This window comes from Eubalaena glacialis, chromosome 18 (genome assembly GCF_028564815.1).
Source record: "Eubalaena glacialis isolate mEubGla1 chromosome 18, mEubGla1.1.hap2.+ XY, whole genome shotgun sequence".
Taxonomy (NCBI): domain Eukaryota; kingdom Metazoa; phylum Chordata; class Mammalia; order Artiodactyla; family Balaenidae; genus Eubalaena; species Eubalaena glacialis.
Genome location: NC_083733.1, coordinates 13409940 through 13437456, shown reverse-complemented (window position 1 = coordinate 13437456; position 27517 = coordinate 13409940). Strand labels below are relative to the sequence as shown.

Below are 27517 nucleotides of genomic sequence, written 5' to 3'. Positions count from 1 at the left end.
GACCCTACAGGTGAGGATGTGCAAGAAGAAAAAGGTAAATATGCATTATGGCAGGCCATGACCTACATCTCATGTGAGAAGCAACCCTGGGAATGTCTTGCCAAATTATATTGATCACAGGGCTAAAAGAGGTTAAGGAACTTTTAAGTTTAATGAGGTTAAAAATAAGCCATCAAAGGTGCAGAACTGTATACAATAGGATCCACTTGTGCAAACAAAACAAACTCACATATATGCTTGTACATACTACAGAAAATGTATAAGATACACACAAAACTGCTATCAGTGGCTGCTTCTAGTGAGGGGCTCTAGAAGTCTGGGGTGGGAGGAGACTTCCTTTTCATTCTGTACAGTTAATCCTTTGAAAATTTTTCCATGTGCGTGTTTTCCTTTTAAAATTGTATTTCAGACAAACAGGAAAGGGAATACTATAACAGACATCTAGATTCCCACCTCAGGGCTTAAAAAATAAAACAATTAAGATTCAAATGAAGCCCCTGCAATGCCATCCCAAGAGACAGAAGCGCTCCTGAATTTTAGTGCTTATCTTTCCCATAAATGCTTTTAGTATGTATAGTTTTTCCTATTTAGAAAGAAAAAAAAAACTTAAAAATAAGCCCCAGGATTCTAGACTTTTCTATGTCCACCCCCAACACCTGCACAATGTGAGACTCCTGGTAAGAAGGAAACTGGTTCCCAAAGTGGGGCGTGGAGAGAGAAATCAAGGGAATAAGAGCACCTGGATTTGAATTCAGCCTCCTGCATTTACTCCCACGTGACCTTAGGCAGCCTGTCTCCTCTGAAATCCTGGTAAGCACTCATCTCACGGTTCGAGGATTCAAGGACATCACAAGATTAAGGGCCATCGGCCCAGTGCCCGGCCCTTGGCGAAGGCTTGATTAAATATACGCTATTATTATTATTCCTGTCCCCTCTCCCGTCCGAGCCCGGGGTAGGGGCGGGTAAGAAGCCTAAACGTGGAAAAAAAGGTCTTGTTTCTACCCTCAGATACTCACGTCGCCCACAGGCTGGGCGAGCGGAAAGCGCCCTACAGCGCGACCTCGGAACCGGCTAGCAGCCCAGGCCATCGCCCCTCAGCATTGCGGTTACCACCGCCAACGGCCGCTCACAGCCCGAGCCTCATTGGCTGAGGCCTAGAAGCCAGTCCCGCCAGCCAATCAGAGAAGGGGAACGGCAAGCCTGGCGCATGCGCACCAAGGTACCTAAGTGCAAAAGGATAGGTCTACGTTTCAACAGGGGTAGCCTTTGGGTATTGAGCTTTTTTTTTTTTTCCCCCTTCCCCCCGCCTTGAGTTTTTTAAACCGAGTTGTGTTTTGCCGAATGTCAGGCTCCCACCTTAGGTTGGAAACTCCATAAGGACAGGGCAGTGCTCTCCTTAATCTTGATCTCTAGGGTCTAGCGCATAAGAGACACTCACTTGGTGAATAGATGAGGAATGCACATCCCCCCTCCCTGCCCCCCAGATCAAACATTTTTATTTTTAATTTATTTTTTAATGAATATTTTATTTAATTTTATTTATTTTATTTTATTTTTTGGCTGCGCTGCAAGTGGGATCCCAGTTCGACCAGGGATCGAACCTCTGCACCCCTGCATTGGAAGCGCGGAGTCTTAACCATTGGATCACCAGGCAAGTCCCTATTTTAAATTTATTTTTAATCTTTTTTTTTCTTTGGCCAGGCTCTGCAGCACATGGGATCTTAGTTCCCTGAACCCGTTCTCCCTGCAGTGGAAGTGCAGAGTCTTAACCACTGTTCTGCCAAGGAAGTCCCTGTAAGATCAAACTTTTTAATCTTTGCCTCTGAACAAATAGGTGAAGAAGCTCATTCTCTAGTTTAGGCCACTGCTACTCCAAGTGTGATCCCCCAGTAATAGCACAGATAACACATGGGAGATTATTAGAAATTCAGAATCTCAGGCTTCACTCCAGACCTACTAAATTGGGATCTGCATTTTAAGATCCTAGTGAGGCAGGAGATAGATGGGCCCCAGGTTAGACATTTACAACTGGCCTCCCGTTTACATTTCATGAGACAGAAAAAAGTGGGTCAGGCTGGATACTTAAAACTAGCCTCCTGTTTGCATTTCCTGAGACAGGAGATAGGTGGGCTGCAGGTTAGGCATTTACAATCAGTCTCCTGCTTGCTCTGAAATAGAAGCAATGACAGGGACAGGGGAGATAGCCAAGCTTTGTCTCTTGTGGATGCCTTAAGATAACAGTCATGGCAAGAACAAAGAGGGGCAAAACCTTGTTTGAGTAAAGGATCAAGGGATCTCCGCTTCGCCTCTCCTTGGGGCAAGGGAGACACTACACATGGGCAGAAAGCCTCCTTGGGGGTCAAAAGTCAGGGGACAACTCCAGGCCATGGTGACTCTTGCTTCTCCCAGACACCTTCACGTCGGGATCCATCTTGACTGAGAGGTGCGTGCGCACCTAAGGGGAGGGTCCTGAGACAAATTAGCCAGGGGAGAACAAAACAAGATGACTGGCCAGAAGGAAGACAAAGACCCAGAAAACTGCCCCTTTATAAAGAATTTAAGAACTTCCCAAAGGCGCGACTCTTTCTCTGAGTTTGCCCATGTGTCTTTCTGCATGTACTTTGCTTTTCCAATAAACTTTTTCCTTTTCTCTTTACCTTCTGCCTCCTCGCCTGCATTCATTCTTGACAAGGCAGGCAAGAACTAGGGATCTAAGCCCTAGCCGCTGGCCCCTGTGGTCTAGTGGTTAGGACTCCCGGTCCGGGAACTAAGATCTTGCTTCCAGCTACCACTCGCTGTTAATTGCTGCAAGCTACTGCTTACTGCTGCATGCATCCGAAATCACTAGGTGACTCCTATAGTACTTCATGGTCTGAAAACTCTTCAGTCACCCCCATTTGACCTGATAGCAAATAAATGAACATTCAAAGTCCATTTTATAGATGATAAAAGTAGCTTAGGTGCCATGGAAGAGTTAGACTACATCCTTCCAAAACTAAGTATTTTAGCTGTACTATCTTGAGCCCCTGCTATCTTCCTCATGCCCCCAGGTAAGGTTCAACCAGTATTCTACTGCAGAGCAAGCCATGTGTATAGCACTCACTCTTACCTACAGTCCTAAGCAATTAGCCCAGAATAAGTTAGTAGTTTCCTAAAATAGACAATTTGCATGTTGCATTAAGATAGTTTTCCTTCTATTATATAGTTGACACTATCTGCCAGGGAAAAATATTGTAACAGGGAAGAGCCAAATCTGACTACATGTTGGATCTGTTTCTTTTACTTTAACCTTTGCTTTCCGCTGCTTTGTTCACTAAAAGGATACTGTCTGTACATAGTGGCCTGCCTCAGGGAACCCTGCCCCTGAATGTTAAACCAAAGTGCCTTTGTTCAGGAAAATATCCGGACCCTGTCCACCTGTGGATGGCTGCAAGAAATAAGAAATTAACACATTCCCTCCCAGAGGCTGGCCATTACAGGGGATATTTGCAAAATTTTCGGTCTTTTTCTTTACTTCCTCATCTCCTCCCCCTCTCTGTACTATAAAAGAAACTGGCATCCACACCCCAATAAGATGTTTTTTTGAGACTTTAGTCTGCCATCTTCTCGGTCTTCTGGCTTCCTGAATAAACTCGTATTCCTTGCCTCAACACCTCGTCTCTGATTTACTGGCCTGTTGTGTGGCGAGCAGAGCGAGCTTGGACTCGGTAATAGTATCATAGAGAACTGGGTAATTATCTGAATAATTCATGTAGAAAATTCATTTTTAGAAGAATGTGACTTTTGGGCTTCAACAATTTCTCTTCATGTGTACTGAACCAATCACTGGGGAATAAAAAACATTTTTTAATCTATCTTCAATTCTTTTGTCAGTGAAAGTGCTATATTAACAGCAACAACTATGGCAACATAGCTAAGTTATTAAGGCTACAACCAATATTACTTTATTTTGAAAGTACAGTTTGTACAATTTTGGCTCTCCATTTTAAATGTGCGGGTACAAAAGTCTGACCCATTTCTCAGGTTGTTGTGACTAAATATGCTATTTTGTGCCATTTTGTTAAATATCTTTTTTTTTTAATTAATTTACTTTTGGCTGCATTGGGTCTTCGTTGCTGAGCGGCTTTCTGTAGTTGCAGAGAGCGAGGGCTACTCTTCATTGCGGTGCATAGGCTTCTCATTGCAGTGGCTTCTCTTGTTGCGGAGCACGGGCTCTAGGCGCGTGGGCTTCAGTAGTTGTGGCACGCGGGGTCAGTAGTCTGTGCTCAGTAGTTGTGGCCCACGGGCTTAGTTGCTTCGCGGCATGTGGGATCTTCCCAGACCAGGACTCGAACCCATGTCCCCTGCATTGGCAGGCGGATTCTTAACCACTGCGCCACCAGGGAAGACCTATTTTGGGCCATTTTGGATCAGAACCGTTATCTCTCTTGGTTTTGACCTTAGCTGTCTTAACCTCTGGGTGCCTAAGTTTCCTCAGCTGTTAATAGCAGGTAATAAAAGTAACTCATAAGGTTGTTGTGAGGATCAGTGTCTGCTGCATACTAAGTGCTCAACAAACATTAGGTGTGATGATGATTATTAATGCTTTGCTGTGAACTGGGAAATTCAGTGACTTTTTGCTAGCTTCTGAGCTTGACCTTCTATTTGTGTACCATGCTCTTTTACATAAAAAGAGTAAAATTTTTCTGAAGTATTGAAACCAAGCAGGACCCTGTGGGGCCGTCCTGGGCACAAAAGCCTTTCTAGGAAATAGGTTTTTTTTTTTTTAAACTATTTCAAAGTTTTTCTTTTTTTTTTTTTTTTTAATTTTATTTATTTAGTTGTTTATTTATTTATGGCTGTGTTGGGTCTTCGTTTCTGTGCGAGGGCTTTCTCTAGTTGTGGCAGGCGGGGGCCACTCTTCATCGCGGTGCGCGGGCCTCTCACTATCGCGGCCTCTCTTGTTGCGGAGCACAGGCTCCAGACGCGCAGGCTCAGTAATTGTGGCTCACGGGCCCAGTCGCTCCGCGGCATGTGGGATCTTCCCAGAGCAGGGCTCGAACCCGTGTCCCCTGCATTGGCAGGCAGATTCTCAACCACTGCGCCACCAGGGAAGCCCCGGAAATAGGTTTTATTCAGCCTCCTTGACCTTCCCAGAGTTCCAAAGGGCAGATTCAGACAGTTGCTAATCAGGGAAGGGAGGGAATGCAGAAACAAGGGAAGAGCAGTCAAGAAACAATAGTGCAGCCTTGGGGTAGGGTCCTGGTTCCTCTTCAAGGAATATACATATAATATCGTTTTTTAAGTTCTTCTGCAGGAACTAAGGCCCCCCACTCAGGTGGGGGATGGTAACTTCAGGCTGGAGCACTACCGTGTTACCTCACCACCAACCAATCAGAAGAACATCACACACCCTGCAGCCCTCACCCTAAATTTTACCATAACCCCCCCAAAATCATCAGGGAGTTTGGGGTTTTTGAGTACCAGCCACCCGTTCTCCTTGCTTATCCCTGCAATAAACCTTTCTCTGCTCCAAATTCCCACTTTTTGGGTTGTTTGGCCTCCCTGTGCATGGGGCATATGAACTTGTGTTCTGTAACAATATCTTTAACCCACTTATGACCAGCAGCACAATTTTATACCCTTGCATTTAGATATACAAGATGATGTAGGTTAATAGTGGAGAGGTTTAGGTCATGGGCTTTGGAGTTGAACAGAAACGGGTTTGAGTCTTGGCCCTTTAACTTACTTTTCAGTGTGTACTTAGGCAAGGCAGTTACCTCATCTGTAAAAGGTATGCCAGTTGGCCTGCCTCATACACGGTTTAAAAACTAAACAAAATAATGTAGGAAATGTTTAATAATGCCTCACATATAAACATTAACTATTACTTTTCAAAGGCAAATCGAGGACCAAATGCCAATTTAATTGTCTCTCAAAGAGTACGTTATTTCTTCCACACCAAATCCAAGAAGGTCTAAAGGACAAGTGTATCCATGAGCACAACGTATCAGAATCTGAGGTCTGCATACCATTCTGCAACTAAAACGAACATAACTAGATACTAAGAGCTCTGACCTCTACCAAACACACGTCACCATTTCCCCCTTATTAATCATGTCAACTACTAGGATTTAGAGTATGGATACTAAAATGTCGGTCCCCAGAAGTCCACATCCTTACTTGTCACGTGACGTGCCCCAGTCCCTTCTTTCCCTGCCATTGCATCAGCCGATTTAGAGCCGCCTTCCCAGAAACCAACTAATAAGCTGATTCGTGCTCCAGTTGACTGGCATGTCGGATGACCAATAATTTCTCGGGAAGGTAAAGCGCGGCGGGGCACTTTCCATCCGCGCGCTCTGGTTGGACGGGGCGGTGCGTGCTGCCGAGGGCAGTGGTTTGGCGCTGGTACATCTGTGTGTCTGCGGGAACAGGTAACCGTGGCTCCGGGCGCTGGGCTTTGAGGGAGGAGTTAGGAACTGCGACCCTCGGGAGAAGCAGATTGACCTCTGAGAGAGTTCTACGGCGCCGCGATAGCGGCTGTGCTTGGCGTTTGGTCCCTAGGCCAGGCCCTGTGAGTCCTCTGGAACGGGGGCATGGGCTGGAGCCGGGGTTGAGGCAGCCGCTTGGCGACACGGCAGCTGGAGAGTGGCCTTCTGTCAGACCCTTGGAGCGCTGGGGGTGGAGTAGCCTCGGGTGGCCTTGCTGAGGACCGAGACCTTGGAAGGATCACTGTTGTCGCTGACCATCCGCCCAAAGCTGAGGTTTTATCTCCCCTGGTTTTAATCCCCTAGGGGCGGGCGGGGTTGCGGGCGGGTAGAGTGGTCAAGACGGGTGGAATCAGGCTGCGAGCCGTTCCATAAATTCTTAAAATTAGCTAATAACTGATACTAGTCCAGGCCCATCTAGAAGCACTTTCCGTGCTCCATCACGTTTAGCTATTTCTTTTTCAGGGTCTGCGTTTCCAGTGTGCTTTAAGTTCATTCGCAGTTCTCTACTAAAGGGTTATTAATTATACCATGAAATACTTAGCAACCACTGTGCTGGATGCTGAGGACATACCCGTAATGGTGAGCAAAAACCACCAGTCATGATTCCCACTGGGCTGGAACTTACAGCCTGTTGGGGAGATGGACCTCCAGCTGTCAAATGCATGTGCAAATTATGACGGGAGACACCTGGGGCTATGAGAATAAAATAGGGAGAATCTGATCAAGAAAGAGAAGACTTCCTTAAATAAGTCTCTTTGAAATTGAGATGCCAACAATGAGAAATTAACTAGGAAAAGGCAAAAAGGGAGAATAGGGTAGTCAGCTTACCTGGCAAGTGAAGAGCATGTTGAAAGGTCCAGTGGCTGGAGCCTTAAACCCAAAGGCCAGTGTGATTTAAGGTACTTAAGACCTTTACAATTCCTGCTGGGAAATGGAATCTGACCTCCTTTGTGCTACCTCTGTATCCAGTATAGCCTTCCTGTGTATTTATATTGAATAAATGAATGAGTGGTGATGGTGACACAGCCTTTAATAGTCCCAGCCTCCATTGGGCCTAACAGCAATATATTGGATCCGTTTACATCATACTGCAGTTATTTCTGTGACTATCTCCCTATTAAGGGCATGAACTCTCTTTCATCTTGGTTCCCAGAATACAGTATGTATTCAATACGTTGAATGAATAAACAAAGATGGAAAATTCATGTGTCTTTTGGAATGGAACTGCTTATTTTCCTCAGGTAACACATTTAGAGGAGGAGCAATGAACATTCTGAAACAGCTATGATGTTGCTGCTCAGTCACAATTAGCACCGTACGTTCATTGTTGCCACCATGATTAATATTCATTGAGAGCCATGATGAGAAGGGTCGAGGAAGAATGTGGTGTGACAAACTTTCTAGAAACCATAGCCTTGACTCCTTAGCGTGAACAGAAAGTCCTCAGCTGTGGGGATTTTAGTCAGCTCCTTGGCTCTGTCTGCCAGTGTTTCACCATCTTTTTGCCCAATGGGCTTTTTGTTTGAGTAATGAGTTGATTGAGTTGTGAATAAATCAGTTGAAATTGTGATTAAACATAAATCTAAGAGTCACAGTCTCATCATGTTCGCTGTGTACATCTTTCTTTGTATCTTCCTCCTAGGAAGGAAGAAAACTTTGAGCTAAGTGATGTAAAGTAATAGTATCCAATTTGTTCCAGGTTACAAGTTGCTTCCAAATACAGGATGGCTTTTGAGCCTCCCACCCCAGGTGGCGTAGGCAGAGTAGATCTTACTTTTTTACAAAAAAGGAAACAAATTTAGGACAAGTGCCTTTTTACTTATTTAACTGTTTAAAAAAATTTTTGGCCATGCTGTGAGGCATGTGGATCTCAGTTCCCCAACCAGGGATCGAACCCGCGACCCCCGCATTGGAAGCGCGGAGTCTTAACCACTGGACCACCAGGGAAGTCCCAAAGTGACTTTTTTAAAAATAAATTTATTTATTTATTTGTTTGTTTGTTTGTTTATTTTTATTTTTGGCTGTGTTGGGTCTTCATTGCTGCGTGCCGGCTCTCTCTAGTTGCGGTGAGCGGGGGGGGCTACTCTCCGTTGCGGTGCGCGGACCTCTCATCGCGGTGGCCCCTTCCGCTGCGGAGCACGGGCTCTAGGCGCACACGCTTCAGTAGTTGTGGCTCGCGGGCTCAGCAGTTGTGGTGCATGGGCTTAGTTGCTCGGCAGCATGTGGCATCCTCCCGGACCAGGGCTCGAACCCGTGTCCCCTGCATTGGCAGGTGGATTCTTAACCACTGCGCCACCAGGGAAGTCCCCAAAGTGACTTTTTAAAGGTTAGAGCTAGGTCTAGAATTCTAGAGACTTTTAGATAATGTTGTGAATGAGATGGTTCCTATTTTTCTAGACACCCAGTGCTACATGGCACTACAACTCCATGCCTGTGATTGGTACTCTCTACCAAGGCCTGTCACTTCTCTCTAACCCGCCTGTCAGAGAAGCCGTGTAATATATGTAAAAGAGCTTTGAAACTGTAAAGCTGTTTTATTCCTAATTTCCCTCTCTTCTGATTCCCTCTCTCTTTCACTGGCTCTTGAGCTCTACTTCCTCAGTGTGGCTACAACGTCCTCACTCCCTAGCAGTCAAATAGCTGGGAAGGCAGCAGTTTAGCAGTTGGGTTCTGGAGGAGCTAAGTGGAGGCAGGTACATTCCTGCTACTTGCAAGGCAGTTCCTTGTACAGATGGACCCATCCCCAGGTCCACTGTTGCCTCCCCAAGACGGTCAGGCCAAACCTAGAGGCCCTGGCTTTGGGGATAGTGGAACTTTGCACAGTTCTAGGCATGTGGGTTAAGACAGAGCTGGAAGGGCCCTTAGAGTTCATCTATTATGGCCCCCTTTTGTTGGTGAAGTAATTCCCTTAAGGACTTGGAGCTAGGACTGGAACCTGGGTCTCCTGAGCCTCCCTCGTCTCCAGGGGGCTCCTCTGCTAGACTGAACTGTGAGGTTTTATTCCCATTTCTTAATTCCTGACCTAGGGCTTGGAACAGTGGACGCTCCATACATTTTTGCAGTGAATGAATGCATGAAGAAACCACCTCCGCCGCTTAATGTGTTGGTGTATTGAACAGATTGAGGTTGGCCGGGGAAGGAAGAGCATGTGGGGTTGCTGTCTGCTACTGCAGCAAGTTTTGCTTCGATGATGATTTTAGCCTTGGACATTACAACACAGAGGTTTTAGGATCAAACAGCTTACCCGTGTCCTGCTTTGACATGGCCTGAGAAGCTAGGAGTCTTGTGTAATGTTTACTTATCTCTTAGTTTCAATTCCCCTAATTTTCTTTCATTTTTCCTTTGGTTAGTTCCGTAGGGTTATTTTCGAGATGGACTCAACCCTAACAGCAAGTGAAATCCGGCAGCGTTTTATAGATTTTTTCAAGAGAAATGAACACACCTATGTTCACTCATCTGCCACCATCCCTTTGGATGATCCCACTTTGCTCTTTGCCAACGCAGGCATGAACCAGGTAAGGATGTTTTCCCTTCCCCTTGGCTTTTTTTGTCCACAGAGGCAGCAAAGCAGCCCTGGAGTCAGTCAGAATCCCAGTTCTGTCCTTCCTGTGTGATCTTGCAGAATCTACTTTATGTCGTTGAACCTCTGTTTCTTTGCCTGTGAAATGAGGAATAATGATAGTGCCTGCCTTTAGGTTGCAGTGAGGAGTAAATAAAATAATGCATTTAAAATGTTTAGCACAGTATTTGAAGTAGGTACTTGAATATTAACTATCATTATTTGTAATTATGATGAGAGACCCTGATACTCATGGATTAAACTTGTATGTCTCTCAAGAAAAATACAGCCTACATCTAGTCTGTAAAGTTTTGCCTTTTTTTTTTTCCTAAGGAAAAAGCTGTGCTTTATTAAAATCAGAGGCTGGGTTAATCTTGCTGAGCCCTGAAGAGACTTGTTAACTCAGCTGTTGTGGTTCTTCTTCATCTTTTCATTGTCCTTGTTTTTTTCTTTATAAAATGTCAGTTCTTCAGGATTCTTTTAAGGCTTTGCTTTCATTCCCATTCTAGACCATGCACAGTCTTATTTTTTTCTTTAATTAATTAATTAATGTATGTATTTATTTATTTTTGGCTGCGTTGGGTCTTCGTTGCTGCACACGGGCTTTCTCTAGTTGTGGCGAGCGGGCTCTAGGGCACAGGCTCAGTAGTTGTGGCGCATGGGCTTAGTTGCTCCGCGGCATGTGGGATCTTCCCGCACCAGGGCTCGAACCTGTGTCCCCTGCATTGGCAGGAGGATTCTCAACCACTGCGCCACCAGGGAAGTCCCATGCACAGTCTTATTGATTTTTTTTTTTTTTTTTTAAACTCCTTTCTTGAAGCTACTGCCACGAATGCCAATTCGGATCTACTGCTGACGAAACTTTGTTAGTAGGATTTGTGTTTGGGGCAATTGAACTATAAAAGATATTTAAAAGTTTTATTTTTGGAGACAAGCATTTTCTCTTGAAGTAATGAGAGCATCACAAGTTTATAAAGGTGTTTAAAAGGAGTTTTTCAATATACCTGTGACATTGAAAACTATTTAATTGGCTGGAAGTGGATTCAGGTTAGATGGGGCCCTCAGGACTTTCCTTTGGAGGTTCTCTGGGTGACTGCTTAGCCCGGTGGACCCACCAGCCCTTAGGATGCCCCTCACTGTGGGATAAGTTGACATTTTCTCTTCTCTCAGGTCTCTTCTCTGGCATGGAAAACTAGAGGCGCTGGGAACATTTTCCACCTGTATTACATGAACCATGAAATTATAAAAGTGTTTTCAGTTGTGTGAGTCCCATGCATACACCTGGAATTGAGGGCACTAATTTTAGGTGGACTCTTCCAAGGTGGTGAGTTTTCTGGAACACTGGAACAGTTTTATTCTACTCAGGCATACCTAGGCTTTGTCTTCTCCCACATGAACTGAATGTACTTGGCAGAAGGACCATGGAGTCCAAGGTTTATAAACATTCTCTGAATAACAGTAACTAGTAGCCTGCGTGTAGCACCTCCTATACGCCAGGCATTGCTCTATGTCTTATGTATATTCACTCATTTAATCCTCACTCTGTGCCATCCTACTGAGGCACTGAAGGCTCAAGTAAAGTGCCCAAGCTCACGAAGCTGGTAAATGCTGGAGCGTGGATTTGAACCCAGACAGTCATTTGCTTATGTGCTCTATGCCTCTTAATCAGAAATACCTTGTGGTATTTTTTGTTTTGCTTTGTTTGTTTTTACATTTTGAATTAGTATTTATTGAGCATCTATTCTTTTCAGGTACTTTTCTAGGTGCTGGATAATAGCTAAGTAAGATAGTTTCTGCTTTTAAGGAGTTTACGGTCTAGCGCAGGACTGCACAATGTACTTTCTGCAACAATGGTAACTCTATATCTAATCACACACCAGCCATGTGTGATTATGGAGCTAGTGTGACTTAGTGTGATCAAGTGGTGCTCATTTTACTCCCTTAACAGGTCTCAAATTTTTTTCTTCCTTATCACCTTTACTACCAAGCCGGCACATTGGTTTTAGAATAAGTTCTTCCAGAAAGATGGTATAAGCCCTGACTGCAGAGACTTGAGAGGAAGCACAGGTTTCACTGCATCAACCTTGACTGTTATCCCAGATCTGGCAGGGCTTTGCTTTGCGCAGTTGGTGTTACTGGCAGTGGTGGAGACCGTTGGAGAACTAGGACCAGGGAGGAGCTGCTCCAAGACAGGCTGCCTCTGCTGCAGCCCACAGGGCCACCTGCCTCTGATAAGTTTCTGTATTGCAGGCTAATCACATCCGGAAGTGAATGGTCTATGTGTGTTCTCTTCCTGCCAGCATGTAACCACCTGATATAACAGCAGCTCTTTAAAAGTTGAAATGTTCCCTTTCTTTTTTAGTTCAAACCCATCTTTCTGAATACTGTTGACCCATCTCACCCTATGGCAAAGCTGAGCAGAGCTGCCAACACCCAGAAATGCATCCGGGCTGGGGGCAAACACAATGACCTGGACGATGTGGGCAAGGATGTCTATCATCACACCTTCTTTGAGATGTTGGGCTCCTGGTCTTTTGGAGATTACTTCAAGGTAAGTTCAAAGAGGAGATCTTTGAGCAAAGATCAAAGGGATTTTGAGCAAAACAGTCATTTCTGCGGAGGGAAATGGGTTCTAACTTTGCTTGTTTCATGATACAAAATATCATCTAGGAGATTCAGAAGTGAAGGACATTTATCAATTCTAAGACTTCTTGGAAGCAGTACCTGTAATTTTATGATTTCAGTTTACGTGTGGATTTCTTGTGTAAATTTGACTGTTTATGGTGAAGATACTGTATTGGACCTCTCCTACTCATATTAAATAGATTCTGGTTTGGTCATATTCCACATCTTTTTGATCTTTTTGTAGGAATTGGCATGTAAGATGGCTCTAGAACTTCTCACCCAAGAGTTTGGCATTCCAGTTGAAAGACTCTACGTTACTTACTTTGGCGGGGATGAAGCAGCCGGCTTAGAACCAGACCTGGAGTGCAAACAGATCTGGCACAACTTGGGGTAAGAATGTAGCTCGCATGTGGAGAGTATGAGTATGGAGGAATAAAATGGTTCCTACACTCAGTGCCAGAGTGGGGTCTTAGGACTTGGGGTGCATCGCCATTTCCTATATCGGGGTGTGTATGTGGAGGTGGAGGTGACTGGGAGTAATTATCCTTTGGTGCATCCGTTGCTTCTTAGTAGGTTTACTTGATCATTCTGTCGTTGAAAGCCAACATAAAGAGTCTCATTTTTTTTTGCTTTTTATATATTTTTAGAAATTGTACATAGAGTGCATATGTTGTGAAATTTCAAACTATAGGGAAATGTAAAAAATAGGAAATGGAAGATCCCTAACATTAGTCCTTGTTAATAGTTTGATACCCCATATAGAGTCTTTCAGGCCTTTTTTCATATTTCTGTAGCCCTGTGTGTATGTGTGTGTCTTTTTCAACAGAGTGTATTGATATGAAACAGTTTATTTCTTATAGAAATGTAGTGGCGTCAAACAGGTCTAGGACAAAGGAAGTTGTGGGTTGTTTTTTTTTTTTTTTAACATAATATAATTCTAATATAAAATCACATAGCATAAAAGGTAACATGATAGATGAGCGATATGTGTTCTGGGCTTTGAACATAATAGAATTTATGAAGCTGTGTATCAAGAGGAATCTGATTGTGGAGTGATGTTCCCCTGTAGATAACAAGAATGCCCATGATGTCCTTGTCTCATTTTCTTGTTCTTTTTACTTAAACTCTCTTGTCCCTTAGCGCATAGCTTTTTATATACTTAAGCACTGCTACTTCTCCTTTATTTATTTTTTTTAAACTTTTCGGTTTTATTTATTTGTTTATTTATTTATTTATGGCTGTGTTGGGTCTTCGTTTCTGTGCGAGGGCTTTCTCTAGTTGCGGCAAGTGGGGGCCACTCTTCATCGCGGTGCGCGGGCCTCTCATTATCGCGGCCTCTCTTGTTGCGGAGCACAAGCTCCAGAAGCGCAGGCTCAGTAATTGTGGCTCATGGGCCCAGTTGCTCCGCGGCATGTGGGATCTTCCCAGACCAGGGCTCGAACCCGTGTCCCCTGCATTGGCAGGCAGATTCTCAACCACTGCGCCACCAGGGAAGCCCTCCTTTATTTTTAATTTTTTTTTTTAAATTACTTTTACTCCAGGTATATTATTCCAATCCAGCTTCCCCTTGTACTTGGTCTGAAATCCCTCTTTGGTTAGACTCTATAGTCTAAATGTACTTGGATGTTTTGAGTAGTAACACATGTGAAACTTAAATACTAATCTTGACTTTTTGAATCCTGTTTTACTTGGCTTGTATATATCTGTACTTTGTTTTCAAGCAAGCATAATCTTTTTTGAGTGCTCTGTTATCTAGCAACTCTCAGCAGAGTCAATATTTTGGAAATGTTTTAACCTTATTAAATTCTTTTTGGTATCATTTTAGGGTAAAAGACAGATGACTGAATTGGGGCATAGAGAGGTGACTTTAAATGATCAGCTGCTTTTTTTCAACACTTACACTGTCATAATATAATTGTTTTCATTTATAAAAATGAAGGAACATTTGCAAAGAAACGTGCAAAGAAATTTGTTTAAATTCTGGTCGGGAATTCCCTGGCGGTCCAGTGGTTAGGACTCCGCACTTCCACTGCAGGGGACATGGGTTCCATCCCTGATCAGGGAACTAAGATCCCACAAGCCGGGTGGCCGATAGATAGATAGATAGACAGACAGATAGGTAAATTCTGGTCATATTCAGCATAAACGTTTTCATTTTTATGTGTTCCTTTCTAGGCCTTATCTATATGTTTACATGTTTTTATTTATGATCACAGCATATGTGCATTTTGTATTCTGTTGTAGTCACTCTTGAAAAGAATCATGTTCTGCTTCTTTATCAGGATTTGAATGCAGACTCAGCACTAGTAATTGCCAAAGAGTGAGCCTTCTTTCTAGAAATGCACAAGGATCTCCTTTTTTGGTGGATGCAAGTCTGTGCAGAATCCTGTTACTAGCTATAACTGGGCTTATCTTCCCGCTCTCTGCAGGCTGGATGACAGCAAAATCCTCCCAGGCAACATGAAGGATAACTTCTGGGAGATGGGTGACACGGGCCCTTGTGGTCCCTGCAGTGAGATCCACTATGACCGGATTGGTGGTCGGGATGCGGCGCACCTCGTCAACCAGGATGACCCCAATGTGCTAGAGATCTGGAACCTCGTGTTCATCCAGTATAACAGGTGGCCTTGGGGTCCTGATCTGTTCCTGCTAAGAGCAGCACATTTCCTCAAGCTGCGTAGAGCGAGAGGAACTCAGAGCGCGCGACTGTCTTCCCATCCTTGTCTTTGGGGACAGTGGGGCAGTGCTAAAGGCATCATGGGATCTTGTGGACATTTGTTCAATTTTATTTCTCAGGTTTTCCCTCTGATCTCTGGGACAGGGCTGGGCCTATTCTTTTATAAACTAGTTTTATTCCACATACTACCTGCTTAAGGGCTATTCCTATAATGTCATTTTTGCTATAATTTGAACTGCTGTTTTAAAGCTCATTTCCTTGAAGCTTGCCTCACTCCTTAATGAACCCCAGAGTATTTCTTCCCTTTCTCCCTTCACTCCCCTCCTCCCACCAAAACAGGCAGAGGCAAATGGCAAATAATCACAGCCTGCAAACTGCAAAGTGAGTTCTACCCAGTAGGGAGAGGTGGCAGCCTGAGTCCATGTTTCATCCTCCTCTTTCTCTGGATCTTGCAGGGAAACCGATGGCATTCTGAAACCTCTTCCCAAGAAAAGCATTGACACAGGGATGGGCCTGGAGCGACTGGTGTCTGTGCTGCAGAATAAAATGTCCAACTATGACACTGACCTTTTTGTCCCTTACTTTGAAGCCATTCAGAAGGTACTGGTCCTATTGCAGACTTCTGTGGAGGTTTCCAGGCTGGACCCTTAGTACTGTCAAAGATAAAACAATCATATGCTCTGCCAGGTGAGGGTACCTGTGACCATCTACCAACTTCATTGTTAATAACACAGGGGTCTAAGCACAAGGCACTGTATTTTATTGTGTGCAGGGGCCTAGCTGGAGGCTCTTCACTCTTGCTCCTGTTACCTTTCTTGGGGTTATAGGATCTGGCAAGAGGGTCATCCTTTCTCTTTATGCCCCGTCAGTCCTCTCTGAACCTCCTAGGGTGAGGCAACACTAGAAGGGCTGCTTCCTGATGAGCTGCCTCCTGGTTTTTATCTGTAGGGCACGGGTGCTCGGCCATACACTGGGAAGGTTGGTGCTGATGATGCTGATGGGATCGACATGGCCTACCGGGTGCTGGCCGACCACGCTCGGACCATCACCGTGGCCCTGGCTGATGGTGGCCGACCTGACAACACAGGGCGGGGGTAAGTGTGTTACACGTGGGGCAGGGTTAGGACTGACGCTGTTGAGTTTTATGGCTCTCTGTGGAACTTAACACCATACTTCGTTATTGTTTGTCTTCTAGGTAGTTGGAGGGATCCTTTTATTTTTTTTAGGGATAAAGGGAGTTTCAGCTCACTTTGAAGAGTTCACTATATTAAATTTCTGCTGCCAAGTACAAGATGATAAGGATTGTATTTAAGGTTGTCTGATAAGATATTGGCAGGGGCAGGGGAGATACTGATGAACCCCAGGCAACTTCATTACTGACAGCCAGGACCTGGGATTGGATTGTGGGCATCAAATTGGCCGTCTGGTCTGTACTTCTTGCCTCCATCTCTGGTTCAGCAGAACAAGCTTGGAAAATAAACCAAGGTTATCCCAGGTTATCCTTGATGCATATTTGTGGATATATTACTGAGTTTTATGCTGGAATTAATGTTAATGACCTTGGGGGAATGCAAAAAAAAAAAAAGCAGGCTTAGGATAAAAGAAAGAATCTGAAAGAGAAAGACAAAAAATTGGTCATGTTGCTTGGGTAGAATTCCAGAGGACCCACTACAAAACGCTCGGCTGGGAATGTTGTCTAGCAGGAGACTGGGTTCTGCCTCTTACAGGTATGTGTTGAGACGGATTCTCCGCCGGGCTGTTCGATACTGCCATGAGAAACTCAACGCCAGCAGGGGTTTCTTTGCTACATTAGCAGATGTTGTCGTCCAGTCCCTGGTAGGTGTATTTCCTGTTCACCTCTTCTGTACTGAAGCACATACCTTAAAAGGTGTAGAGTGGGAGATATCACACTGTTAATGAGAATTTTTAGAGGAGTCATAGTATAGTCCCTGCCTTCATTGGGCTCATATCTGTGTTTCCCATTTACCAGGGAGATGCATTTCCTGAGCTAAAGAAGGACCCAGATATGGTGAAGGACATCATTAATGAAGAAGAGGTGCAATTTCTCAAGACGCTCAGCAGAGGGCGTCGCATCCTGGACAGGAAAATTCAGAGCCTGGGAGACAGCAAAACCATTCCCGGTAAGGACCGGTTTGTTCCTTTCTTCAATAGGCTGGTTCATCTTTCTGGAAGAGGCAAGCCCTTTCTCACAAACTGACAGTGGACTCTTGTGTCTCCAAAGGCTGAGCATAGCTTGGTTAGACCGCTTTTGGTGTAAAATGGGGTTTATAGTAAGATTATAAAAGTAACATATTATTGTGGCAAAGTATTCAAACAGTACAGAAGTAAAAAGTGAAAATCCTCTTTCCCAAACTCATTTCTTAGAAGTCACAACTCTTTAGAGTTTGTTGTATAACTATTCAGGACTTTTCTGTATTTGCATACAAACGTATATAGGGGTATGTGCGCGTGCGCAAGCAAAAAATGGGAACGAATAGTATATAGTGTTTTACAACTTTAATTTTTTACCAGACAGGAAAATTCATTCCAAAAGTTTTTACTTTTTATGGAAGTATAATATAATGTTAAAGGTGAAAGCCTGATGAATTTCCACAAACTGAACACACTTGGGTTCAGATTAAGAAACAGAACTTTTCCAGGGACCTCTTGTGCTTCCCCCAGGTTGACTGCAAAAGATTTGATGGATTTTCTGACGGATACACAGAACCATTACTAACTTACCTGGCTCTTTAATCCCTCCTGTCACTGCCAGTGTCCTCCTGGGAAGGGGTCGGGATGGAAAGGAAGGGGGGGCCATCCCTGTCATTCTTATGTGATTCCTTTGTGCTGTGTAGGGGACACTGCTTGGCTCCTCTATGACACCTATGGGTTTCCAGTGGATCTTACTGGACTGATTGCTGAAGAGAAGGGCCTGGTGGTAGATATGGATGGCTTTGAAGAGGAGAGGAAGCTGGCTCAGGTAAAGCATTTGGGGAGTGAGCAAGAAACTCAGCACCAATCAAGGCAGGACTTGGCTGCAAGGCAAGAAAGAGTTTCCTTCCATTAAAGTCTTTGAAATTCTGTTTTTCCCAAGACCAGTGAGTCTCAAGTGGGGGCAGTTTGCCCCCCTTACCCCAGGGGATATTTGGCAGTAGCGTATAAAGACATTTTTTGGTTTTCACAACTGGGGATGGATGCTACTGGCCTGTAGTGGGTAGAGGCCAGGACTGCTGCTCAACATCCTTCAGTGGACAGCCTCCCAGAACAAGAGTTACCTGGCCCCAAATGTCAGGAGTGCTGAGATCAAAAAACTCTGTTTTAGAGCTTTACATTGGGCATAGTTTAGCAATTTCAAGTCCTTCAGAGTTCTTTTTCTTTGACATTGAGGTAACTTATGCTTATTTCTCTTACTGGCAGCTGAAATCACAGGGCAAGGGAGCTGGTGGGGAAGACCTCATTATGCTGGACATTTATGCTATTGAAGAGCTCCGGGAAAAGGGTCTGGAGGCAACAGATGATTCCCCAAAGTATAATTACCATTCGGACTCCAGTGGGAGCTACGGTATGTTAGTGTGCTCATCTGGGGTGGTTTTCAAGCAATGAGTCTCAAGATTAGGAACCCAGGATATCCATGGTAGCCTTGCGTGCAGTGCTGTATAGTCATGCTGTGTAATTTTATATTCAGAGAGACCCTTGGTGATTGACTTTCTATTTATTTTGGAATAATTATAGATTCACAGGAAGTTGTAAAAAAAGAAATTTACCAGGAGATTCCTTGTACCTTATATCCAGTCTTCCCTAATTGCAACATCTTGCAGGAACAAGGAAAATGACATTGATTGATAAAATTCACAGTGGCTGTTGAATTTTGCATCGGGATAGTAGCATTCTAAAGTTAAGACCACTCAAAAGAAATATACAGGCGCTACATGTTTTTGCTTTTTTTGCTCCAGCAGAGATACCTAAATCTATCTAAGGAAGCCCACAAAAGGAATACATTCCTTATGAATTGACCTTGGAGTAGGGAATTTATTACTACTCTTAAATACCTACTAATCAAATTCACCAGGTTTCTGTTCAGTAGCTCACAGGGTGACCATCTGTCCCATTTTCCCAGAATTGTCCCAGTGTTGACACTGAAATTGTCCCAGTGTTTCCTCATACCCGGGGAAATCCCTTGGTCCCAAGCAAACCGGGACAGTTGGTCACCCCTACTGAGTATTATATTCTCCAGTAGAAAACCAGCATGTTAAGCCCTTTTGTGGAGTCTAATAGGCTTCTTCCAACATGAAATTAGACAATTAGGACCTAAGGAGAGTTTGAGAAATAGAATCCGATAAAAGCTAAGAGGTGCTTCCCTGGTGGCGCAGTGGTAGAGAATCTGCCTGCCAATGCAGGGGACACGGGTTCGAGCCCTGGTCTGGGAAGATCCCACATGCCGCGGAGCAACTGGGCCCGTGAGCCACAACTACTGAGCCTGCGCGTCTGGAGCTTGTGCTCCGCGACAAGAGAGGCCGCGACAGTGAGAGGCCCGCGCACCGCGATGAAGAGTGGCCCCCGCGCGCCACAACTAGAGAAAGCCCTTACACAGAAACGAAGACCCAACACAGCCAAAAATAAATAAATAAATAAATAATAAAAACCAAACAAACAAAAAAACCAAAAAACCCACCCCCGAATAATAACTTAAAAAAAAAAAAAAGCCAGCTAAGAATGTGTGAATGAAGTCATCAACCGTGTTTTCCACTTGTATGCAGTGTTTGAGAGTGCGGTGGCTACAGTGATGGCTCTGCGCAGGGACAAGATGTTTGTGGAGGAAGTGTCCACGGGCCAGGAGTGTGGAGTGGTGCTGGACAAGACCTGTTTCTATGCCGAGCAAGGAGGGCAGATCTACGACGAAGGCTACCTGGTGAAGGTCGATGACAGCAGCGAAGACGTGAGCCAACAGTTCTTCATTAGTGGAGGGTGGGGGCCCAGCAAAGGGCCGGGCCTGGGCCCCGGGCAGCTGCTCTGGCTCCTCGGTGCTCCCAGCCCTGAGGGGCAGACACCACCGACCTTGGGTCATGTTCTGTGGTCAGTGTTTCTGAAGCCGAGGGAGCTGCTTCTTGTACTGTGTTGCTTTCGTCGCCATTAGGTCCCCTTGTAGCAGGATCCTTGCAGCCAGGCTGCTTAGGTTGACCCTTGGTTCTTCCAGGCTTTCCTTGTAAATAAGGAGAGATAGCTCTCTGGAGGGCAGACATCCTCATAGAAGACGTGGCCTGTAGCTCAGCCACTGCTGTCTCTGCGGTCTTGGATGAGTTGCCTAGTCTCTTGGGCTTGAGCTTCCTTACAATGGCTTTAATTCTCTAAGATGCTCCTTAATGGAGAGTGTGTGTGTGTCTGTGTCTGTGTATATATACACATGTATTACATATTTAAAGTGTTGTGTGTTTGTAATGATAAATATTTATATAGTGGTCGATATATATATGTATGTATGTATATATAATGGTATTAATGGTATGTGTGTATAGTACATAAAGGGAGAATTCATATTTATGTCCATTTATATGTATTTATATATATCCATATATACACACACATATGTATTTGGATTTATTTATGTATTGGTCTCCTCCTTGACTCCTCTTAGAAAACTGAGTTTACGGTGAAGAACGCTCAGGTCCGAGGAGGCTATGTCCTGCACATAGGAACAATCTATGGCAACCTGAAGGTGGGGGATCGGGTCCGGCTGTTTATTGATGAGGTGAGTTTGAGTTGCTTTAGGCTGGTTAGTAATCATCTCTCCTTCTCCTTTTAAAAAAAATGTCAGCTTTATTGAGGCGTACCTGGCATGTAGAATTACAAGAGTTGTTTAAAGTGCACGTCATAGTGATTTGATGCAGGTTGTGAAAGGAATTCATCTCCTCCTCTGGCTTTAAATTGGTCCATCATTACTGTCCCTCCTAAGTGAAATTATAAGTAGATGATTGCGTGTAAGGTGCAGAAGTAAATTTTGAGGGATGTCAATGAGAGTTAAATCTGTTCCCAAGTTAGACCACAGTGATTTCAGTTGAGATCCTATAGCTTCATTTTCACGGATTGCCTTTCTCCAGCTTAACCTCAAATACTTCTTCAGGAGCCAAGGATCCTGTATTAAGAAATAGGTTCTGCTGCATGTGCCAGAGCTCCAAAATAATAGTAGCATAAAACAGGACGGAAATGTGTTTCTCACCTGAAAGTCTGAGCTGATGCAGAGGCCCTCCCCACAAAGTCACAGGGCCTTGCTCTTCCTTGCTTTTGTTCCACCATCATTCCTGGGGCGTTGCCTTTGCTTTCATGGTCCAAGAAGGTAGCTGTCAGATCCATTTTCTAGGCCAGGGTTGGTGGACTTTTTCTGTGAAGTGCCAGATAGTAAATATTTTTGGTTTTCTGAACCATACTGTCTCCATCACAGCTACTCGACTCTGCCGTTGTGGCACAAAAGCACCGTAGGCAATACGTAAACACGGGTGTGGCTATGTTCCAATAAACCTAGTTATAAAAATGGATTGCAGGACGGGTTCGGCCCACAGGCCATAACTTGCCAACTCCTGTTCTAGACAGTGGGAAAGAGGAAGGGGAGGGTGTGTTCCTTTAAGGGTACACATCACTTCTGCTCACAGCCCACTGACCAGAATTTAGTTACATGGCCACAGTTAGCGGCCAGGGAAGCTGTAGGCTTTATTCTGGGCAGCCATGGGTCCAACTAAAAACTCTAGTACTTGGGAAGAAGGGGAGAGCAGGTACTGGGGGCCGACCAGCAGTCTGCTGCAGACCTCTCCACCAGCCTGCTCTGCCCTTTATAGCCCCGACGGAGGCCTGTCATGAGCAACCACACAGCCACTCACATCCTGAACTTCGCCCTGCGTTCCGTGCTTGGGGAGGCTGACCAGAGAGGCTCCCTGGTTGCTCCTGACCGCCTTCGGTTTGACTTCACCGCCAAGGGAGCCATGTCCACCCAACAGATCAAGAAGGCCGAGGAGATTGCAAACGAGATGATTGAAGCCGCCAAGGTAGGTTGCGTTACATGTGAGCTCTTGGGTCATGAACTTCACTCCTTCCTGCACCATCGCTTTCTATGTACGGAGCCGCCCCCGCCCAGATGCTCTCACTCTGTCGAGCCATAGTCTGTCCTGTGAACACGTGTTCAAAGCAGTGATTCTTAACTGTGCTGGGTAGGGGGCAGTGCTGGTGTTCAGTGGGGGCCTCAGGGAGGTCTTTGGTCCGCCCTTTCCTTAGGACAACCAGAGCTCTTTTAGTTAAATCTGTTTTACATATAGCACATCCATTTGAGATTTGGTTCACGGTTTAACAAAGCAGTTGGAAATTCCTATTTTGAGCCCCTTGACTTTACACATGGGGCTTTATTTTGGGAGGCTCAGGGCACATGATGGGCAGAGCCGGGATCAGAAACCCAGAGCCCTGCCTGCAAGACTGCACTCTCCCTGCTGCTTCCTACTGCACCTCCAGAGAAGATCTTTTCCCAGCATTTTTTCCTATCTTCTTTCCGTGGCAGCCCGTCTACACCCAGGATTGTCCTCTGGCAGCAGCTAAAGCCATCCAGGGCCTGCGGGCTGTGTTTGATGAGACCTATCCTGACCCTGTGCGAGTCGTCTCTATTGGGGTCCCGGTGTCTGAGCTGTTGGATGACCCCTCCGGTCCTGCTGGCTCGCTCACTTCTGTTGAGTTCTGTGGGGGAACGTGAGTACCTCAGGGGGAGCAGTGGGCGGACCTGCCTTTTGTTAATCTGCGTCACCCTCAGAGGGTGTGGGTGATAGGCTAGACCAGCTCTCGTTTGTCTGAGGTTGAAACAGAGTCCTCAGAAATGCAGTTGCCAAACAGCGTTCCCAGGAATCAGCACCTGCGTGCTCCCATCAGACCCCTCAGTGTCTGACGTTGACATTTACTGGGTGTGTGATGAAATGTTCTTCCAAGGAGGGAAGGTGAAAAATGTCATCTTAACACTTACAGCTGCTTGCTCTCGTTCCCTGGACGGATGATGACAGAAGGCCTGGGGATTCATGATTCAGCAGGGCCCTGGAGCTTCTGATCTGGTCCTAGCCACTTTCCATTCCCAGGGCGTCACATAGTTCCCTTTGCAGGCTTGAGCAGCATCTGTGGAATTAACCTCATTGTCTCAGAGCCCCTGAGTCAGGCCCCACGGTAGACCCGGCTCAGTTTGGCTGTGGGCAGCCACATGTTTCTGCCAACTTGGAGTCCTCCATAGCCCTTGGGGTCTTTCTGGGACCGTCTGGTGGCCTGGGAAGTTCCTGCTTGCAAAGAAATCAGGGGGAAAAAAACATTCTTAAGGCCATGGTAGAGCCCATCCAGGGCCTCCTGTGAGCCTCAGGCAGGCAGAGAGTAGGTGGGCGCGTGGAGGATGGGGTAGGGATCTGGGAGGTCACATTCCAGGCCTCCCTCTGTCCAGTAGAATTGGGCCTTCAAATGAGTCCCACATCTGCCTTAATACCTCTCTACATGACACTCTCTAGAGCACTGGAAACAGCTTTCGGAGACTTTACATCATCCTTGCGGAGTGGCTGAGAGTAAATGAGCATTTGAGGTTCTCTGAGCCCCTGGGGTTGTCTGAGGTGCTGTGGTAAGACTTGAAAGGGAATCCAGCGATACTGTCAGGCTGTTGAGCAGGGACAGAAGGCAGCAGTCCGGTGAGGGAGAACTATCCACATTCCGTGCATGAGAAAACTGAGGCACAGGAACGTGGTGCCTTGCTCAGTATCGGCCCCAGCCAGGCCTTCTCTGACTGCCTGCCCCTTCCAGGCCACAGCTGCGTTCTGAAATAAACACGAAGGGCCTTTTCTCATCATCCCCTTGAGGGAGCTTCCCTGGGAGTGACTACCACTTAGGGCTCCTGCCTGCCAACCAAGGGCTCCTGGGTGCTGTGAGGACCATGAACTTTGCCTTCTGCCATTCAGGCATCTGCAGAATTCGAGTCACGCGGGAGCTTTTGTGATTGTGAGTGAAGAAGCTATTGCCAAGGGCATCCGGAGGATTGTTGCTGTCACAGGTGCCGAAGCCCAGAAGGTGAGCAGGTCAGGCTGGTTTGTGGCTTACTTGAACAAGGCAAGAGGGGCCCAATCTGTGGATCCACAGTGCCGATGGTCACGTGGCCGTTGCGGTCAGAATCGGAGGTACAGCACTCCCTCCAGAGTGTCGTCCCGTTACCCCGCCTGGCAGAAGAAAGCCAGCACCGAAGGAAACGTTCTAGCTATCTTACATTTAATCTTTTAAAATATAGGTAAATTCTGCCATAAGATGTCTGTGTCTAGGAGGGTAGGCCATAGTTTTGCTGTGGCTTCTGTGCCCCCAGCACTTAGCCACATCTCCCTAGGGGTTTGTACCCAGTTTGAGACGCATGGAGTACGGGGACAGTTGCTCTGGGGGTGGGGACTGTAGCTCACGCCTGATGTGTGCCGAGGCTTGAGGAGTGATGATCTCATAGGTGGGAAGGGCTCCTGGCTCATGAGTTCTCCGTCAGCCCCTGAACCTGAGGTCCGCTGGCCAGGTGTGAGGAGGGTGCGCCTTTCTGGGGCACGAGGCTGCAAACACTTGCTCCTGCAGGAAGAGAAAGTTCTGGTGTTCTGGGGGTGTGTTGTTCCATAGCTTGCCATCAGTGTCTGCCACCGTTTACAGACAGAGTCGTGAAGCTGAAAGTTGCCTGACCCACAGTTTACAACTCTGATTGTCCTCCTCCCAGGCGCTCAGGAAAGCGGAGAGCTTGAAGAAATCTCTCTCTGTCACGGAGGCCAAAGTGAAGGCCCAGACTGCGCCAAATAAGGACGTGCAGAGGGAGATCGCGGACCTCGGTGAGGTAAGGGCGGCCTCCCTCCTCAGGTCCTGGTTCTCGGTGCAGTGGGCCTTTGGACTGACTTCTGTTGTCCGGCAACCTTGCAAAGGGGACTTCCCGGATCCTGGCCTGTGGACCCCTGGAACCAGCTGCTGCCCCCGTTGCCGGTGGCAGGGCAGCCCCTTCTGAGCACTAGTGGGCACTGGTGTTGAGGGGGGTGGGAGAGGCGCTGTGGGAGCCCACTGTCTCCAGGTCTCCTGGTGTTTGTTAATATTCGGGGGCTTCCCATTAGCCCATCACAGGCTGTGTTCACTGCCTTGGGGGGACCAGGTCTAACAGAGGATCCCAGCTCTCTTTATTCTGCCCCTTTCTCTCTAGTCCTGCTCCTTACAACTGATGCAGTTGCTCATAAAGTGACTGGTCTCAAGGCCCGTGGATTCCTTTTTGTTCTTGTGTTCTCGCTCCTTCTGGACACTGGTTGGGGGACATCAGTGTCAGAAGCCAGAAGGGTGGGGTGGGCTCACATCCTAGCTCCTCGTGGCCCAGCTCCCAGGGGTGTTCCTGTTCTGGTTCCAGGCTCTGGCCACCGCAGTCATCCCTCAGTGGCAGAAGGATGAATTCCGGGAGAATCTCAAATCCCTGAAGAAAATCATGGATGACCTAGACCGGGCTAACAAAGCCGATGTCCAGAAGCGGGTGAGTCCTGGCGGTGCAGGAGCCGGGAGGATTTACCCAGCAAAGGCTGTGCAGACTGCTCTCTGGGTTTCAGAGTCTGAGCCTTTGACCTGAGGCCTCTCCTCTGGACTTCCTTCCTTGCAGGTGCTGGAGAAGACAAAGCAGCTCATTGACAGCAGCCCCAACCAGCCCCTTGTCATCCTGGAGATGGAGAGCGGTGCCTCGGCCAAGGCAAGCCGGGGTTGGGGCTCCATGGCACCGCCCTGTGCCTGTCTGCTGCTTGTCTCCTCCTCTCGGGGTCTCAGCCTTCTGGTGGCTGAAGTGGGAACCTTGTGGCTCTGAGCAGAGTAGTTGCCTGACGGCCCACTCTCTGGGACTGAGGTTGGGCTGAGCCATGGAGAGAGCTGGTGGCTGGAGAGCTGTGGCTCCTCGAGGTGGAAGGCGAAGCTCCGAGCCAGAGCGTGGGCGAGGCCCTGTGCTTAGTCCTTCATCCAGGCTCCCGGGACCAGCACCTGCTCTTAGAAGGGGGTAGGGGGTGGGAGCACTCTGAGAACTGAGCTCTGCAGACGCGCTGCACTTGTGGAGAGCGTGGCCCCCTTCCCCAGGGCCATGGCCTGATGCCAGGTTCTCCCCACAGGCCCTGAACGAAGCCTTGAAGCTCTTCAAGACGCATTCCCCTGAGACGTCTGCCATGCTCTTCACAGTGGATAATGAGGCTGGCAAGATCACATGCTTGTGTCAAGTCCCCCAGGTCAGAGTGCCCTGCAGTCTTGCTCACAGCAGCTCCGTGCCAGTGGCCATAGCTTTTCTCAGGGAGCTCGGTTCTTCTTACACCTGTTTGCCAAGACCCATGTGTGTTTGTGCAACCCCTGTTAGAAGTGGCCGTTTTCCTGCTCACCTGTTTGTCACCTCCCCAGCACCCCTTCCCCTCAGGCTCTCCCCTCCCTGGTGGATATGTTTAACCGTGCTGGCTTTGCTACTCGGTATGCCTCGCCCTGGCTGTCGTACCCACTGTAGGATCTCTCTTAGCTCTGGCAGCATCACCCAGGGCAGGATTGGGTGTCTGGCTCCCCCATCCTTTTTCCATCCCACCCCTCTTCTTGTCTCCCTCAATCCCGTCCTCTATCCTGACCCCCACTTCTCCTTCCTGTCTTCTAGACTGCAGCCAACCGGGGCCTGAAAGCCAGTGAGTGGGTGCAACAGGTGTCAGGTCTGATGGATGGCAAAGGTGGTGGCAAAGATGTGTCTGCTCAGGCCACAGGCAAGAACGTGGGCTGCCTGCAGGAGGCGCTGCAGCTGGCCACCTCCTTTGCCCAGTTCCACCTGGGAGATGTGAAGAACTGAGGCGGAAGGGCGGCTTCCATGAGGAGGCATCTCCCCCACACCCAGATGGATCCATCCAGCCAGGAGCGCTCCATCCCCCACAAGGGCATTCTAATCTGGGGACCTTTAAACAGCCCCATCTGTCCTCCTAACCCAGCAGTAACTGGAACTTAACCTGGGAGCCAGCCTGTGACTCAATTCCCACGTTACGCTTCTGCCCCGAGCACATCAGCGCCATCTGTCTAGAACCACTACCCCAGGATTGTGTCTGTAGAGTTCTCTGCAGACCCAAGGCTCTGGGCCTGCAGGGAGGAATCGTTTTTGCTGCAGAGAATAAAAGGACCATGTGCAATACTCGATAA

The 27517-nt window shown here is 46.8% G+C and overlaps 1 protein-coding gene across 4 annotated transcripts; it reads left to right on the top strand.

The window, feature by feature from the left end:
- The first annotated feature begins 1079 nt into the window (after positions 1-1079).
- On the top strand, positions 1080-27517 carry AARS1 (alanyl-tRNA synthetase 1). 4 transcript variants are annotated; one of them, XM_061174339.1, is made up of 22 exons: positions 1080-1219; positions 1573-1651; positions 9821-9985; positions 12392-12580; positions 12899-13044; positions 15084-15275; positions 15787-15931; positions 16280-16425; positions 17059-17167; positions 17322-17472; positions 18187-18311; positions 18749-18893; positions 20089-20267; positions 20964-21077; positions 22159-22365; positions 22869-23053; positions 24286-24394; positions 25068-25181; positions 25734-25853; positions 25977-26063; positions 26470-26583; positions 26991-27517. In XM_061174339.1, the coding sequence occupies exons 3-22, from the start codon at positions 9842-9844 to the stop codon at positions 27174-27176; spliced, it is 2907 nt and encodes a 968-aa protein (XP_061030322.1). In that variant the 5' UTR covers positions 1080-1219; positions 1573-1651; positions 9821-9841; the 3' UTR covers positions 27177-27517. The 4 variants fall into 4 exon arrangements, with proteins under 4 accessions (XP_061030322.1, XP_061030323.1, XP_061030324.1 ...); XM_061174340.1 differs by lacking the exons at positions 1080-1219; positions 1573-1651 and adding an exon at positions 6361-6413; XM_061174341.1 differs by lacking the exons at positions 1080-1219; positions 1573-1651 and adding an exon at positions 6449-6553.

Coding starts and splice junctions, on each gene's coding strand:
- AARS1 (XM_061174339.1), top strand. CDS start 9,842: ATGGACTCAACCCTAACAGCAAGTGAAATCCGGCAGCGTTTTATAGAT. Junction 20,268..20,963: donor TCGATGACAGCAGCGAAGAC/GTGAGCCAACAG, acceptor GACTCCTCTTAG/AAAACTGAGTTTACGGTGAA. Junction 22,366..22,868: donor AGATGATTGAAGCCGCCAAG/GTAGGTTGCGTT, acceptor TTTCCGTGGCAG/CCCGTCTACACCCAGGATTG.